Source organism: Balaenoptera acutorostrata, chromosome 8, assembly GCF_949987535.1.
Source record: "Balaenoptera acutorostrata chromosome 8, mBalAcu1.1, whole genome shotgun sequence".
Taxonomy (NCBI): domain Eukaryota; kingdom Metazoa; phylum Chordata; class Mammalia; order Artiodactyla; family Balaenopteridae; genus Balaenoptera; species Balaenoptera acutorostrata.
In genome coordinates this window covers 94,061,943-94,073,762 of record NC_080071.1, presented here as the reverse complement: position 1 = coordinate 94,073,762, position 11,820 = coordinate 94,061,943, and the positions used below count along the sequence as shown (strand labels likewise).

The 11,820-nt window shown below is 68.6% G+C and overlaps 1 protein-coding gene across 2 annotated transcripts; it reads right to left on the bottom strand.

Annotated features, from left to right (window-relative positions):
- Window positions 1-1,473: 1,473 nt before the first annotated feature.
- RNPEPL1 (arginyl aminopeptidase like 1) lies at window positions 1,474-11,589 on the bottom strand. Of its 2 annotated transcripts, none has more exons than XM_057551772.1 (11): window positions 10,925-11,589; window positions 7,373-7,513; window positions 6,695-6,846; window positions 6,061-6,177; window positions 5,649-5,884; window positions 5,326-5,439; window positions 4,835-4,947; window positions 4,345-4,456; window positions 3,183-3,413; window positions 2,945-3,087; window positions 1,474-2,469 (listed from the first exon to the last, which is right to left on the bottom strand). In XM_057551772.1, exons 1-11 carry the CDS (start codon window positions 11,453-11,455, stop codon window positions 2,182-2,184), a joined length of 2,178 nt encoding a protein of 725 aa, XP_057407755.1. In that variant the 5' UTR covers window positions 11,456-11,589; the 3' UTR covers window positions 1,474-2,181. The 2 variants fall into 2 exon arrangements, with proteins under 2 accessions (XP_057407755.1, XP_057407756.1); XM_057551773.1 differs by having other exon boundaries at window positions 4,345-4,453; window positions 10,925-11,585.
- Window positions 11,590-11,820: the final 231 nt, after the last annotated feature.

Here is an 11,820-nt window from a genome sequence, read left to right as displayed (position 1 = left end):
ATTCCCAGTTTGCAAGCTGGGAGGAAAAGGAATCGAGACAGGCAGGAATGCAGGGACTCATGGGGTTGAGAGGGCACCTGCTCATCCCAGAGGGCAGATCAGAGTCAGGACAGTGTGGCAAGGACAACACCGAGGTGTGGGCGTCACTCCGGTGAGACTGTGGGGCTTGCTTCTGAGCCTCGCGAAGTCGGGCGAGGCCGGGGGGAGCGAAGCAGGCGCCTCGGGTGTGGCGGCACGCCCACAGAGGCCATGTCAGGACCTTGGGGGACCGCAGTGCTTTTGAGAGTTGCACTGCCAAAGAAACCAGGAGGCTAGGACTAAAAAGTTTGTGACTAGAGACTTGAAAGTGGCCTTGGTGGGGAAGAGGCCGAGGAAGCAGTTCAGCCCCCAAAGAGGGCTTGGCCAATGCCACGTTCAGGTGTGGTCAGTTAGACAGGAGGAGGACGGACCCTTCCCAGGGCAGAGCCAAGGGCCACAGAGAACCCAGGCCTGGGGGAGCCTGGCCCAGGATGGGGTCCCTGGTGGGCCTCTAACACTGCTATGGGGCGGGGGCTTCTGGCCCCCCGTGTTTCTCCCTCCGCAAGGGTGTTGTTGCTGCCGCCCTGTCCCTGTTCCCCGTGGGTGGGTGGCTGGCCTTCCAGCTCACGAGTGGCTGGGCCGAGGGGAGCCCCACCTGGCCCTGGTGCTGGGACAGCCCCCCGAGACCTTGGGCCGTGACTGGATGGGGCCAGGTCAGCTTCTGGCCGGGGCAGGGGGGTGCGGTGGAGGGGTTGGATCTTGAGTGCAGGAAGGAGAGTCAGTGGGACATCTGGTGACCTCGGAGCCGGATGTGGCAGGGCCAGGGTTGCTGGCCCACCATTTGCTCACGAGTGCTGGGGAGCCCCACCTGAGCCCAACCCCGCAGGCAACCAGGAGGAGCAGGGCCCGATCGCTGCCCTTTGTCGCAGTGGCTGCATCAATCCCAGTGCCCACAGCTTATCCATCCTTCGTGGTGATGCCCCAAGTGGAGTGCCCAACCTCACTCCCTCTTCCAAGCCCCACCAGTACCTGCAGCCTCGACTGCACCTGTGCTTGCAGACATCCCTCCTTCTCCATCCCCCAAAGTCACACTCACCTCTTCCTTTACTCCAGTTTGGGATGGAGGACCACTGCTGAGAAAGGCCCACAGCAAGGGTGGTGACAAGTGGCCTCCTTGCTTTGGTGTTTGGGGGTCTGGGGCTGGGGGGGGAGGGGCTGGGGAGGGTGGAGGGTGCCGCTGGTGCTCAGACCCCCAGGGCTGCCGGGCAGGATCGGGGGCTTCCGAGGGCAGAGCTGGGATGGTCAGGAGGGGCTGGGGGCAGAGAAGAGCCTCAGCCCTACCCATCCCCTCCGGCCTCTGGCCGGGAGCCTGAGTGTCCGGCGGTGACCAGCTCAGGACCCCGCCCCACGGCAGCTGGGCAGGTGTGAAGGAGCTGGGACGAACAGGCCGGGAGGTAGTTTGCAGAGTGGAGGTTTAATGGGACAATCACGGTGACCCTGCACAGTGGTCCCCTGGGGGGCCCGGCTCTAAGCACTGGGTTCCCCAGGCCTCTTCCAGCAGGGTGGGCCTAGAAAGAGCACCAGCGCCGCCTGCCCCTCCCTGTGTGTTATTGCTGCACTGGCCCCAGGCAGCCCCAAGACAGACTGTCCCGTCCCACTCCCCCTGGGGCCTGGGATCCTGTGATCCCGTGTTCCCTGAGGAGCTAAGGCTTTCCGGGGGCCCCTCCCCAGGGACATCCACCCTCTCCTCGGTGTCCCTTCCCCCCACACGGAGGGCATGTCTGCGTCCTCTGCCGGGGGCCAACCGAGGCTGCCATCCCCGGGGGTGGGGGGTGGGGTCCGCGGGGAGGAAGCACGCTGGGGGGACAGCGTGGCCCGGGCCCTCGGCAGATGTAAGGCACGGTGTGGCGGTCGCCATCGACCCAGGGGCAGCGCCTGGCAGTCAGTGTTGAGACAGGAGGGTGTGGCGTGTGCTGGCCGCTCCAGGCCTGCAGTGCAAGAGGGCTGGGGGGACCAGGTCCCCTGGCATTGGCCGGCCCCGGGGGGGCCCCAGAGAGCCTGCAGGAGGGGTGCGCGGGCCCGGCAGAGCTCCCGGCCAGGCTGAGGCGCGGTCACGGTGGGCCGGGGCCCAGAAGGCACAATCGTGGTGTCGGGAAGTCAGGGCTAGGCAGACACGTTGACATCCCTGAGAGAGATGGCGCTGCCGGGGGCCTCGTCCCCGAGCAGCAGGGCTGGTGCACCCGCGTCCGCCTCCGAGTCCGCTCTGGCCCCGCCTTGCTCCACGCTGGGCTCTGTGCCGGGGCCCAGGCCCTGGGACAGGATCTGCTGGATGGTCCGGCGCAAGTTGGGGTGCAGCCGGCCCTGCGTCTGGTAGAAGACCTCCAGGGCGAAAGACTTGAGGGCGCCGGTGCAGAGGTCCTCATACAGCGGGATGGTGTACATGCGGGACATCTGCGGGCGGCCGCTTGTCACGTTGGCCGCTCCCCGGCCCCTCCCGCCCGCCGGCCCCAGGGCTGCACTCACACTGCCGCAGCACGCACCCCACTGTCCTTGCCTCCGCCACTGCAGGCCTCTGTAGAGGCCCCATCTCCAGGGAGCTAGGGCTAGGGGGGCACTGCCGGGGGACAGGTCTGGGGAGTGGGGAGGCCGGGCCCCTGCAGGCCTGGGGTCTTAGGGCCTCTGAGGAGCTCAGATGCCCCGGCTGTCCACGCCCAGGGCCCAGTGGGCCCAGACCCCCACCCCGGACTCTGCTCCCAGCCTGGCCCTTGGGCACCGCCTCCCCAAGGCCCCGCGGGGTGTGCGCTCTTCCCCCCACTGCCAGCCCCGACGCAACGTCTTCCCCACCCCATTCTCTGGGATGCCCAGTCTGATTGGGCGGGGGCGGGGGCGGGGCGGGGCGGGGCGGGGCCCGCGCCAGTGGCTGCACCTGGTTCTCAAGGAAGCGCCGCACCCTGTGGAGGTCGGGGTAGTAGTCGTTTCGGACGACGATCTGCAGCCAGCGGATGCGGATCTCGGCGTTCATCGAGTCCAGCAGGGCGGAGTAGCACTTGGACAGGCTCGTCACCACCTCTGCCGGCCACGGGCAGGTCAGGCCAGCCGGCCCCTCCCTTCTCCCACCACCGGCCCCTCCCTTCCCCCACCACCCCGCTGGCTGCAGGACTCACCCTGGGGCAGCGGGGACCCGTCCAGGAGCCGGTCCAGGAAGAGCGCCGTCTGGAAGGTCCTCCACTTGGAGATGTCGATGGTGCTGGCGGAGGCGGCCGCCTGGTCCAGGGGCGCCGCGGTCCACAGCTGGAAGAGGGCCTCCACGGGCCGGGTCAGGCTGGATCCCTGAGACAGGTCTGGCTCGGCCAGCGGGGGGCCCGTGGCATTCAGCCAGCGCTCAAACTCCAGCCCTGCAGGGGAGACGCCACCCTGGGGTCCCGAGCAGGCCTGCTCAGGAGACCCCAGACCCCGAGGGTGTGCCTGGGTGTGACTGTTCTGGGGCCTGGGAGCCCCGAGGGCGGGGGCCGTCTGGGGAGGCTGGGGTCACCTCTAGCCCCTGCCACTCCAAACCACTGGGGCGGCTTTGGCGAAGGGGCACACAGAGGCTCGAGCTGGTGACTGAGGGATCCCTGGCCCTCCACGCCTCTCCTGGGTAGAAGACAAGGAGGCACTGTAAACCCATGGAGGGGAGGTGGCGGGATAGGCTCTGCCCCACGAGGGGGAGGGGGCACCACCCTGCGAAAACGATGTTCCTGCTTTAAAACCCTGGAGCTGGGCAGCCGTGGGGGCAGGTTCTGCCCATCGCCCGCTCCCAAAAGCGCTTGGAGCACTGACCAAACCTTCCCAAACACAGGGTCCCCCTGCCCACACCTCCCAGCCACACCTCACTGCCCTAGAGCAAGCCCTGGCTTCTCCCTAGACGTCAGACTCTCCAGTCTCTTCTTTGGCCCCCAAGCCCTTGGACCAGGGACACCCCCGTGAGCCTCGCACGCAGGCCAGCTGCCTTCAGCTAGCTCTCAGGCAAACCTCTCTCTGTCTCGCAGATCCTGCCCCAGGCCCTTGGCAGTTTCCGGGGACCTCTTTCTGGGACTGCTTAATCAGGTCTTCCTGGGCTAATTGCCACCTCCGTGCTGGGAAGCACACCCTCCTCTCTGCTCCTATGGTGTCCAGCCCGAGGCCCACACTGTCCAGCGAGGGTGGCTGCAGGAAGGACGGATGAACCCGAGGGAATTTCTTCCAGGCAGAGGGGGCATCTTGTGCGGTGGAGCCCACACACCCGCCGCCTCCCTGGCAGGCCGAGGGCTAGCCGGTTGCAGACCCGTGGCAGGCGGTGGGCCTCACCTGCCCGGCAGTCCACGCTCTGCTCCTTCAGCTCCGGGAAGAAGGTCAGGAAGGAGTCCAGCAGGTCCTGGGCTACCACGCTGGTGAACTTGTACTTCTCCACGTAGGCCTGCTGGGGCAGGGGCAGGGCTCGGCTGGCCTGGGGGCTGGGCACACCACCACCATCCCACCACCCACCCCACAGCTGGGGCCTGCACAGCCGGAAAGGGCCACCGCACTGAGGCGTCTGCACAGAGCGGTGTGCAGGGCCCAGGGTGCCGCGGAGGCACCCGCTGCTGCCCCATGGGCCCTGCCAAGTGGTCAGAACTGGGAGGGAGGGAGGGAGGGGAGGAAGCACCCCAGGCACTGCCCGGAGAGAAGGCCTCGTCCCAGCTCCGCTCACAGGCCCCCGCCACTCCATCCCCACCACCAGGGGAGAAGGGCAGCCCTGGGAGTTGGGGCAGAGACGAGGGGGGCGTGCGGGGCCTGTCTCAGGGAGGGGGCCGCTCACTCGGAGAAAGCTGTCAAAGCGCTGGGGATCCCCGCAGAGCTGCGACAGGTAGTACACGAAGCAGTAGCCCTTCTCGTAAGTGAACAGGTTCATGAGGTGGCTGGGATTCACCCCTGTGAGCGGAACACCCATGGCTCTGGGCAGTGCCCTGACCCTCCCACGTCCCAAGGGACGGGGGCAGGTTGGCGGTCAGGTGCTGTGTGGAGCGGGAAGAGGGCCGCTGTCCCTCACATCTGGATGTCCCAGGAGTGCGGAGATGGGGCCCGCCCTACCCGGGGGGCCTCGGTGGAGACCTCAGCCCACACACCACGGTGACGGGTGCTCAGAGCCCGTGAGAGGCAGTGGCAGGCTGAGGGGCCCCTGACCTGGCCTCTGCAGGGATGCCACGGTGGGGACAGGGACGCCCAGCCAGAGTTAGCGTGGGGGGGGGCAAGGAGGCCCTGCAGGGTGACGTGTCCGGGGCCCAGAGCAGGGCCGGTGGCAGTGGGTACCTGGTTCCAGCTTGACCTGCAGCTTGCTGACTGGGCTGTCCTCACCGAGGAGCTTCATCTGCCTGTGCAGGGCGTCCAGGCGGAAGGCTGTCTCCAGACAGGTGAAGGCAGCACCTGGACGGGGCAGGTGGAGGCTGCTGCCCTGAGCCTTGTGGAGATGACCCCCGGCCACCCATCTGGACACACACACGGCAGGGGGACCGCACCCCGGGGGCCAGGCTGGGCTCCCAGCCCCGCACACAGTGCCCAGATGGCCCTGGTAGCCCAGCCTGCACAAGGCCACGGCGGTGCCCCTGCCGCCCCTCCTCCGGCCCGGGCGGTACCGTAGGTCTCGGTGGTGATGCGGCGCTGCGCGTAGGTGGCCAGGCCCTCACTCAGCCACATCTCCTCCCACGTGGCGTTGGTGACGGCGTTGCCGAACCAGCTGTGGGCCACCTCGTGGATGACGTCGATGATCAGGAACTCGTCGCTCTCCAGGATGGAGGAGATGATGAAGGTGAGGCAGGGGTTCTCCATGGCCACAATGGGGAAGGAGGGGGGCAGGAAGACGATGTCATACCTGCCCAGGGTGGGGGGCGACCATGAGAGGGCCGGGGCCCAGGCAGTGAGCATCACTTCTTCCCCAGGTCAGACAAGGCCCCCCACCAGGGGCTCCCGCTGCTTCTCGGTAGGGTGGGGACTTGCCCTCTGACCCCTCCTGCAGTCAGCCAGGCTCCCAGGTGCCCCAGGACGTACCTGCCCCAAAGGTAGGGCCCGTAGAGGCGCTCGGCTGCGCTCAGCCACTGCTCCACCGCGCCTGACAGCTTGCTGGTGGCCGTGGGCAGGAGGCACGGCTCAGCCCACACGCGGCTCCTGTCACAGGGGAGAGGGTGGGTGGGGGCCGACCAGCCCCCATCCCGCTCACCCCACGAGGCCTTCCCTCTGCTTCTGGGCTCAAACACCACCTACACCTAGTCTGGCCTGGTCCACCGCCCAGCTGCTGCCCGCGCCCTGCCTCACTCACTGCCACCACGCAGGCCCTTCCCACAGTGGGGGCCAGGCCACACGCGAGGGGCCGCTGGCTCCTTCTGTCTCTGAGTCGAAGGAGCCCACACAGGCGTGAGGCTATGTCCAGCGGCGGCCCGGCCCGGCAGGAGGACCAGCTTGCGCAGGGCGCTGGGGAGGCCGGAAGCCCAGCCTCCAGGTCTGGGGGTGCACGGGAGTGAGAGGAGCCTGGCAGGGACGGCCCCGGGGAGTGGCGATATGGCATGTGGGGTCCTCCGCCGGGCAGCTGCAGACGCGGGCCGCACACCCGGCCCACGGTAGGATCTCCCCGAGGCCTGGACTCCGGGCGGCAGCAGCGGCTGCAGGAAGCAAGAGGCGGCCCTACCTGGGCCCGATGTCTGCCGGCTGGAGGTCCCCGGCCACGAGGGCCACGAGGTAGGCGGGCACGGGGTGCTCCATGTGGAAGCGGTAGACGCCCTCCTCCTCCACGTAGGTGCTCTGTGTGGCACTCATCAGCACCTGCACCCCCGACGGGGCCTGTGTTCGAGGAGGCCCCACCCATCAGGGCACCCTGTGTCCTCGATGGGGAGCCCCACGCCCCGTCAGGGCACCCCGTGTCCCCGGTGGGAAGTCCACAGCCCGGTCAGAAGCCCCACATTCACGGTAGGGGATGCCACGTCCCCGACGGGAAGCCCTGCCACCTGGACCAGGTAGCCACGTCACTGTCGGGGACCCTCTCAGCCCCATCAGGGGTCCCCCCACACTATTCAGGGAACCCCACGCTCCTGGTCTGCACACCTCTTGCCCCAGTCGGGAGTCGGGTGGGCGTAGGGGTGCTGCCACGCTCAGGCCAGGAGCCCTGGGACCCAGCGACTCCGTCTGTGCCCTCCCCTCGTCAGGGTCCTATTGGCTCATCCTGGGTCCAGGACCCCGACCCTATCAGGCTGCCCCCTCCTGCACAGTCAGGAGGGTGGGCTCCTTCTAGAACAGTGGTCCCGGTGGCAGCTGGGGCCAGACTCGGGCAGGTAAGAGTGAGGAGCGGGGCCTGCTGGTGGGCGCTGACCTTGACAACGGCCGAGTAGGTGCACTTGACGGCGGGCGTGTCGAAGCACGGGAAGAAGGAACGGTTGCAGACGGAGTGGCCCTGGGTGAAGACGAAGGGCTTGGCACTGCCGTAGGTCAGCTCTGGGTCCAGCCACCAGATCTGCAGTGGGCGGTGGGCAGGGTATCAGCCGACGGCCCCTGGGCTCTGGCCAGTGACGCCCTCCCCATCACGTGGGCTGAGGCCTCCTGGAGACCAGAGCTGCTGGCTGACGGCCCTCATTGTACCAGTGAGGCGGGGGCACCCGAGGCACACAGGGAATGGGGGGAGCCTGGGGGCCCTGCCCCACAGAGAGCAGCACGTGGGGATGCCAGAACAGCCCTGCCAGCCCAGCCTTGATTCCTGAAAGCTAAGCCGAGTTCCTGGAGAGGGCAAGGCCTTGGGAAGTGGCCCCCTCCCCCCTGTCCTTCTCAGGCTTCCAGGCCCAGGGCTGCCCCAGCAGCAGCTGGAGAGGGAGGGAATAAGGAAGGGCCCAGGAGGGGATGGCCTGACTGGGCTCGTCCAGGGCCAACAGCAGCTCCTGGGCACCATCGCTTGCCCACCCTGGGCAGGCAGGGCAGCTGACACAGAGTGTGGCCTGTGCTTCACCACCAGGGCCAGGCGTCTCTCCAGGTGGGAGGCCGTGCACCCAGGGAGTCCCCCAGCCTGTGCCCCTCACGCCAGCTGCCAGAGGGAAACTGAGACGGTCAGAGCACCCGAGTCCAAATTCTCACAGGCAGGAGCAAACCCGGTCTCAGCCAGGAAAGGGAGCTGGGAATGTGGACGTGCGGGGAAAGCAGTGCTTCCTGGTGACCCCCACGTACGCCTGAGCCCAGGGCCACCCCTGGAAATGGCGCAGCCTCACAGGGAGGGACCCCCCCCCCCGTGGGGAGAAGGGCTCCAGGCCAGGGCCTGTGGGCAGGGAGCTCAGGCCGGGCTCTCGGAGGGGACGGGCGGGAAAGCGGCAGCCCGGGGGAGGGCCGCTGGGGCCACGGCCGGAGCCCTGTGGACAGACCCCGCAGCGGCCACCAGCGCCCAGGCACCCACCTCCCGGGCGGGCCAGCACTGGTGGGTGCCTCGCTCGTCGGCAGGACGGACGGGGACCTCCGCACAGGACCTGACACCACGCACGGTGTCCTCGGGAAGGGCAGCCGTCGGGGGCGGGCGTGGGCTCGGGGCAGGAGTGGGGAGGACGCCCTGCAGGGCCGCTGCGCAAGGAAACGGCCCCTGCCCGGAAGATGCCGCCACTGCGCGGCGCTGGTGGCCCGGGGACGCCACGGGGGCCCAGGACGGGGGTGCTCTTCGGTGCCGTGCCGCCTACCTGCTTCCACGCCTGCCGGACACTGTCGCCCTCGCAGCCAACCGCCCCCCAGATGCCGAGGCCAGGCCCCACCCCCACGAGGGAGCCCTCCCTCGCACCCTCGTGCCCACCACTGCCCCCAGCCTCCCTAGGGCCACTGCAAGACACCCCCTCTCAACTCCGGCCAAACATTCCGGGGTCTCCAGGAAGGTCCGCACGCAGCCTGGGGGAGCTCCCCCAACCCAACTGCAGCCATTCCGTGGGGCCCCAAATCTGTTCTCACGCCCCCTCTGCCGGGACGACACGATCATTGAAGCCAACTGGACTGTCCCTCGTCTACTTTAGTGACCGAGCGCACGCAGGCTCTCCCAGGGCCGTTACGGAAGGACCCCAGCCCCCTGCAAGTGACAGGTCTGAGCAATCCACGGCTGAGCGTAACCACAGCCGCTTGCCGCTGCGAGCTGTCTGTGCTGAGACCACAGACGTGGAGGACCCCAGACCCAAGTGGGGCTCCCTACCCCGCAAACCCCAGACCCCAGACCCAGGAGGGGCTGCCTGTCGTGCAGACCCCAGATCTTAGCAGACGCCCAGGCTCGGCAGGGCTGCCTATCCAGTTCCTGCAGACTCAGCCAGACCACTGTCAGCGTTCACAGACGTCCTCAAAACTTCCTTTGGGCCGCTATGTCTCTGTCTTCTCACGGTGAGGGGTCTGCAGCGGTACCTTCCTCTTCTGCGGACCCCCAGGGCTGCCCCAGATGTTCAGAAGGCCTGTCTGGGGAGCCTGTTCAAAAATGCAGACTCCTGGGCCCTGCCAAAGAGCTTCCTGGGGCTGGGACCCAGGAATCTGCATTTAAGGAGACTCCCCCCGCAGTGGGTCCTTCTGCAGGTAGCCCTTGGCTCATGCTGGGGACAGGCCCCCATGGTCAGGCTGCTGGGGGTATGGTCAGGCCAGCAAGGGTGGCCTGTTATGGGCCCTAGTCCCACCACTCTGCCAGTCCTGGGTGGACCAGACACGTGGGCTCCAAGTTCACAGATCGAGGTCAGGGAGGATCATACCCCTTTGTTCTCACGGCTGCAGTGGGAGGCACACATGCCGCTGTCAGAGACCCAGGCTACCCCAGCAGGTGCCAACCCAGCAGGCCAAGGGCCAGGCCAGCACACCCACGGAAGCTCACAAAGGAGGTGAGGTGGCAGCTGAGGGCTCCTGGGAATCATGCAGGAAGCCCGTAGGTGTGTGTCTGCTCTAGGCTCTTCCTGTCCAGGTGTCACCTTGATGGCTTCTGACCTGATGCCTCTGTGCCACCTGTGCATCACCCTATCCATTTACATGCCGGGGGCACTGACACATGGAAACTTCTGGGGCCGCCCAGAGCTACGTGTATGTTGTGTGTGTGTGTGTGTGTGTGTGTGTGTGTGTGTGTTTGGGGCGGGCAGTGTCACAGTGTGCTGTTCACACGGAGACCCAGGAACCCCCATGCTGCCAGAACGGAAGGCCCTGCTCCATCCTGAAAGCCCTCCTATGCATAGGTGGAGGAGCGCTGCAGCCACAGGACCCAGCCTGGGCCGCCCAGCCTTCCTGCTGAGCCCCTGGGGCGGCAGGTGCTCCACGTCCAAAGCCCCGCAGAGCCTACCTGTGTCTGTGTTGGGGACATGGGGCAACCCTGCCGATGCACCCGCCGGTCCCCAGGGGGCCTGAAGCATTAGAGCCATCCCGGGCCTCTCCGCCTCCCACTCCGCCAGGTCTGTCCCTCTTGCCACCTCCAGGGAACAGTCCTCTGAGGGCCAGGTCACACGGAGGCCCCTCCACATCTGACACTGCCTGGCCTGCTTCTCAGTGCCAGGCTCCCTCAGATGTATGGCTTGGCGTGTGCTCACCAGAAGCTGTCCCTGTCCCCAGGCAGGGACAGTCCCTGCACACCTGAAAGGAGAGGCTTCCCGTGGTGGCATGCTGTCCCCTGTCCCCACGGTCCAGGGCCAGCACCCAGGCTCTCGCTCGGTCCAAGGTTCCTACGGGCTCCCCGGGCACCAGCTGGGAAGCACTGCAGGCACCTGGACAGGACTCCGGAGCCAGGTGGGGAAGTGCCAGGCCGGCCCCATCTCTCCGCAGGTGCCTCAGGCGCAGAGCCCACATTAACGCCCTCCCTAGCCTGGCGGCAGCGCGGGGAGAAGCCGCCTGGAAACGACCCGGCGACCAGCCCACCGCCCCAGCGCCCACCCGGCGACGGGGGACTCACGGCGGGGGCGTCGGTCGAGGTGTAGCGCAGGATGACCTGGAAGGGCTGGTGCGCCTGCAGTTCAGGCGGCAGCGTGACGGTGAGCGAGGAGCCGTAGTCCGTGAAAGGGTCCACCCTGAAGGCCAGCGGGCAGCATGCGGGCTCCGCGCCGGGCGCCTCGGGGAAGGCGGGCAGCGGGGGCAGCGGCGCGGGACCCGGCCCGGGTGCAGCGAAGGCGAAGGCGCAGGGTGGCTCGCCGGCGGCGGCGGCGGGGGCGCGGCGGAAGGCGGCCGAATGCAGGCGCAGGGCCGGGTGCGCGTCGAGCACGAGCGCGCGGGGCGCGGGGCGCCGCGCGCACAGCTCGAGCACCAGGCAGCCGGCCAGCTCGCGCGCCTCGGGCCGCAGCTCCAGGCCCAGCTGCAGGTGGCGGAGGCGGAAGAGCTGCGCGCTGGAGGCCGAGGCCACGTCCAGGGCGGGCGGCGGCTCGGGCGGCGGACGCGCGGGCGCGGCCTCGGCGCCGGGCGCCTTGCGGCAGCAGCACTGCGCCGCCATAGCCGCCGCGCTAGGTGAAATCCATGGGCAGCGGCCGCGCCGGGCCGCGGGGAGCGGGCGATGGGCGCCGGGAGACGGCGGCGGCGGTGGCGGCGGGGCGAGGGCACAACAGGAAGTCGCGCCGGGAGCCGCCCGGCCCGGCCCCGCGCCGTGCGCCGCCCCGCTCGGGCTCCGCTCGGCCGCCGCCGGGGGCGCTGTGCGCGGGGAGACCGGGGAGCCGGGGGCGCAGTGAGCGGGGGCGCTGTGAACGGGGAGACCGAGGAGCCGAGAGCGGGGCTAGGACCGCGAGCCCGGGGCGCTGTGCGGGGCGGGGGCACAGGGGAGCCGGGGGCACTGTGCGTGGGGCCGGGGGCGCTGTGCCAGGG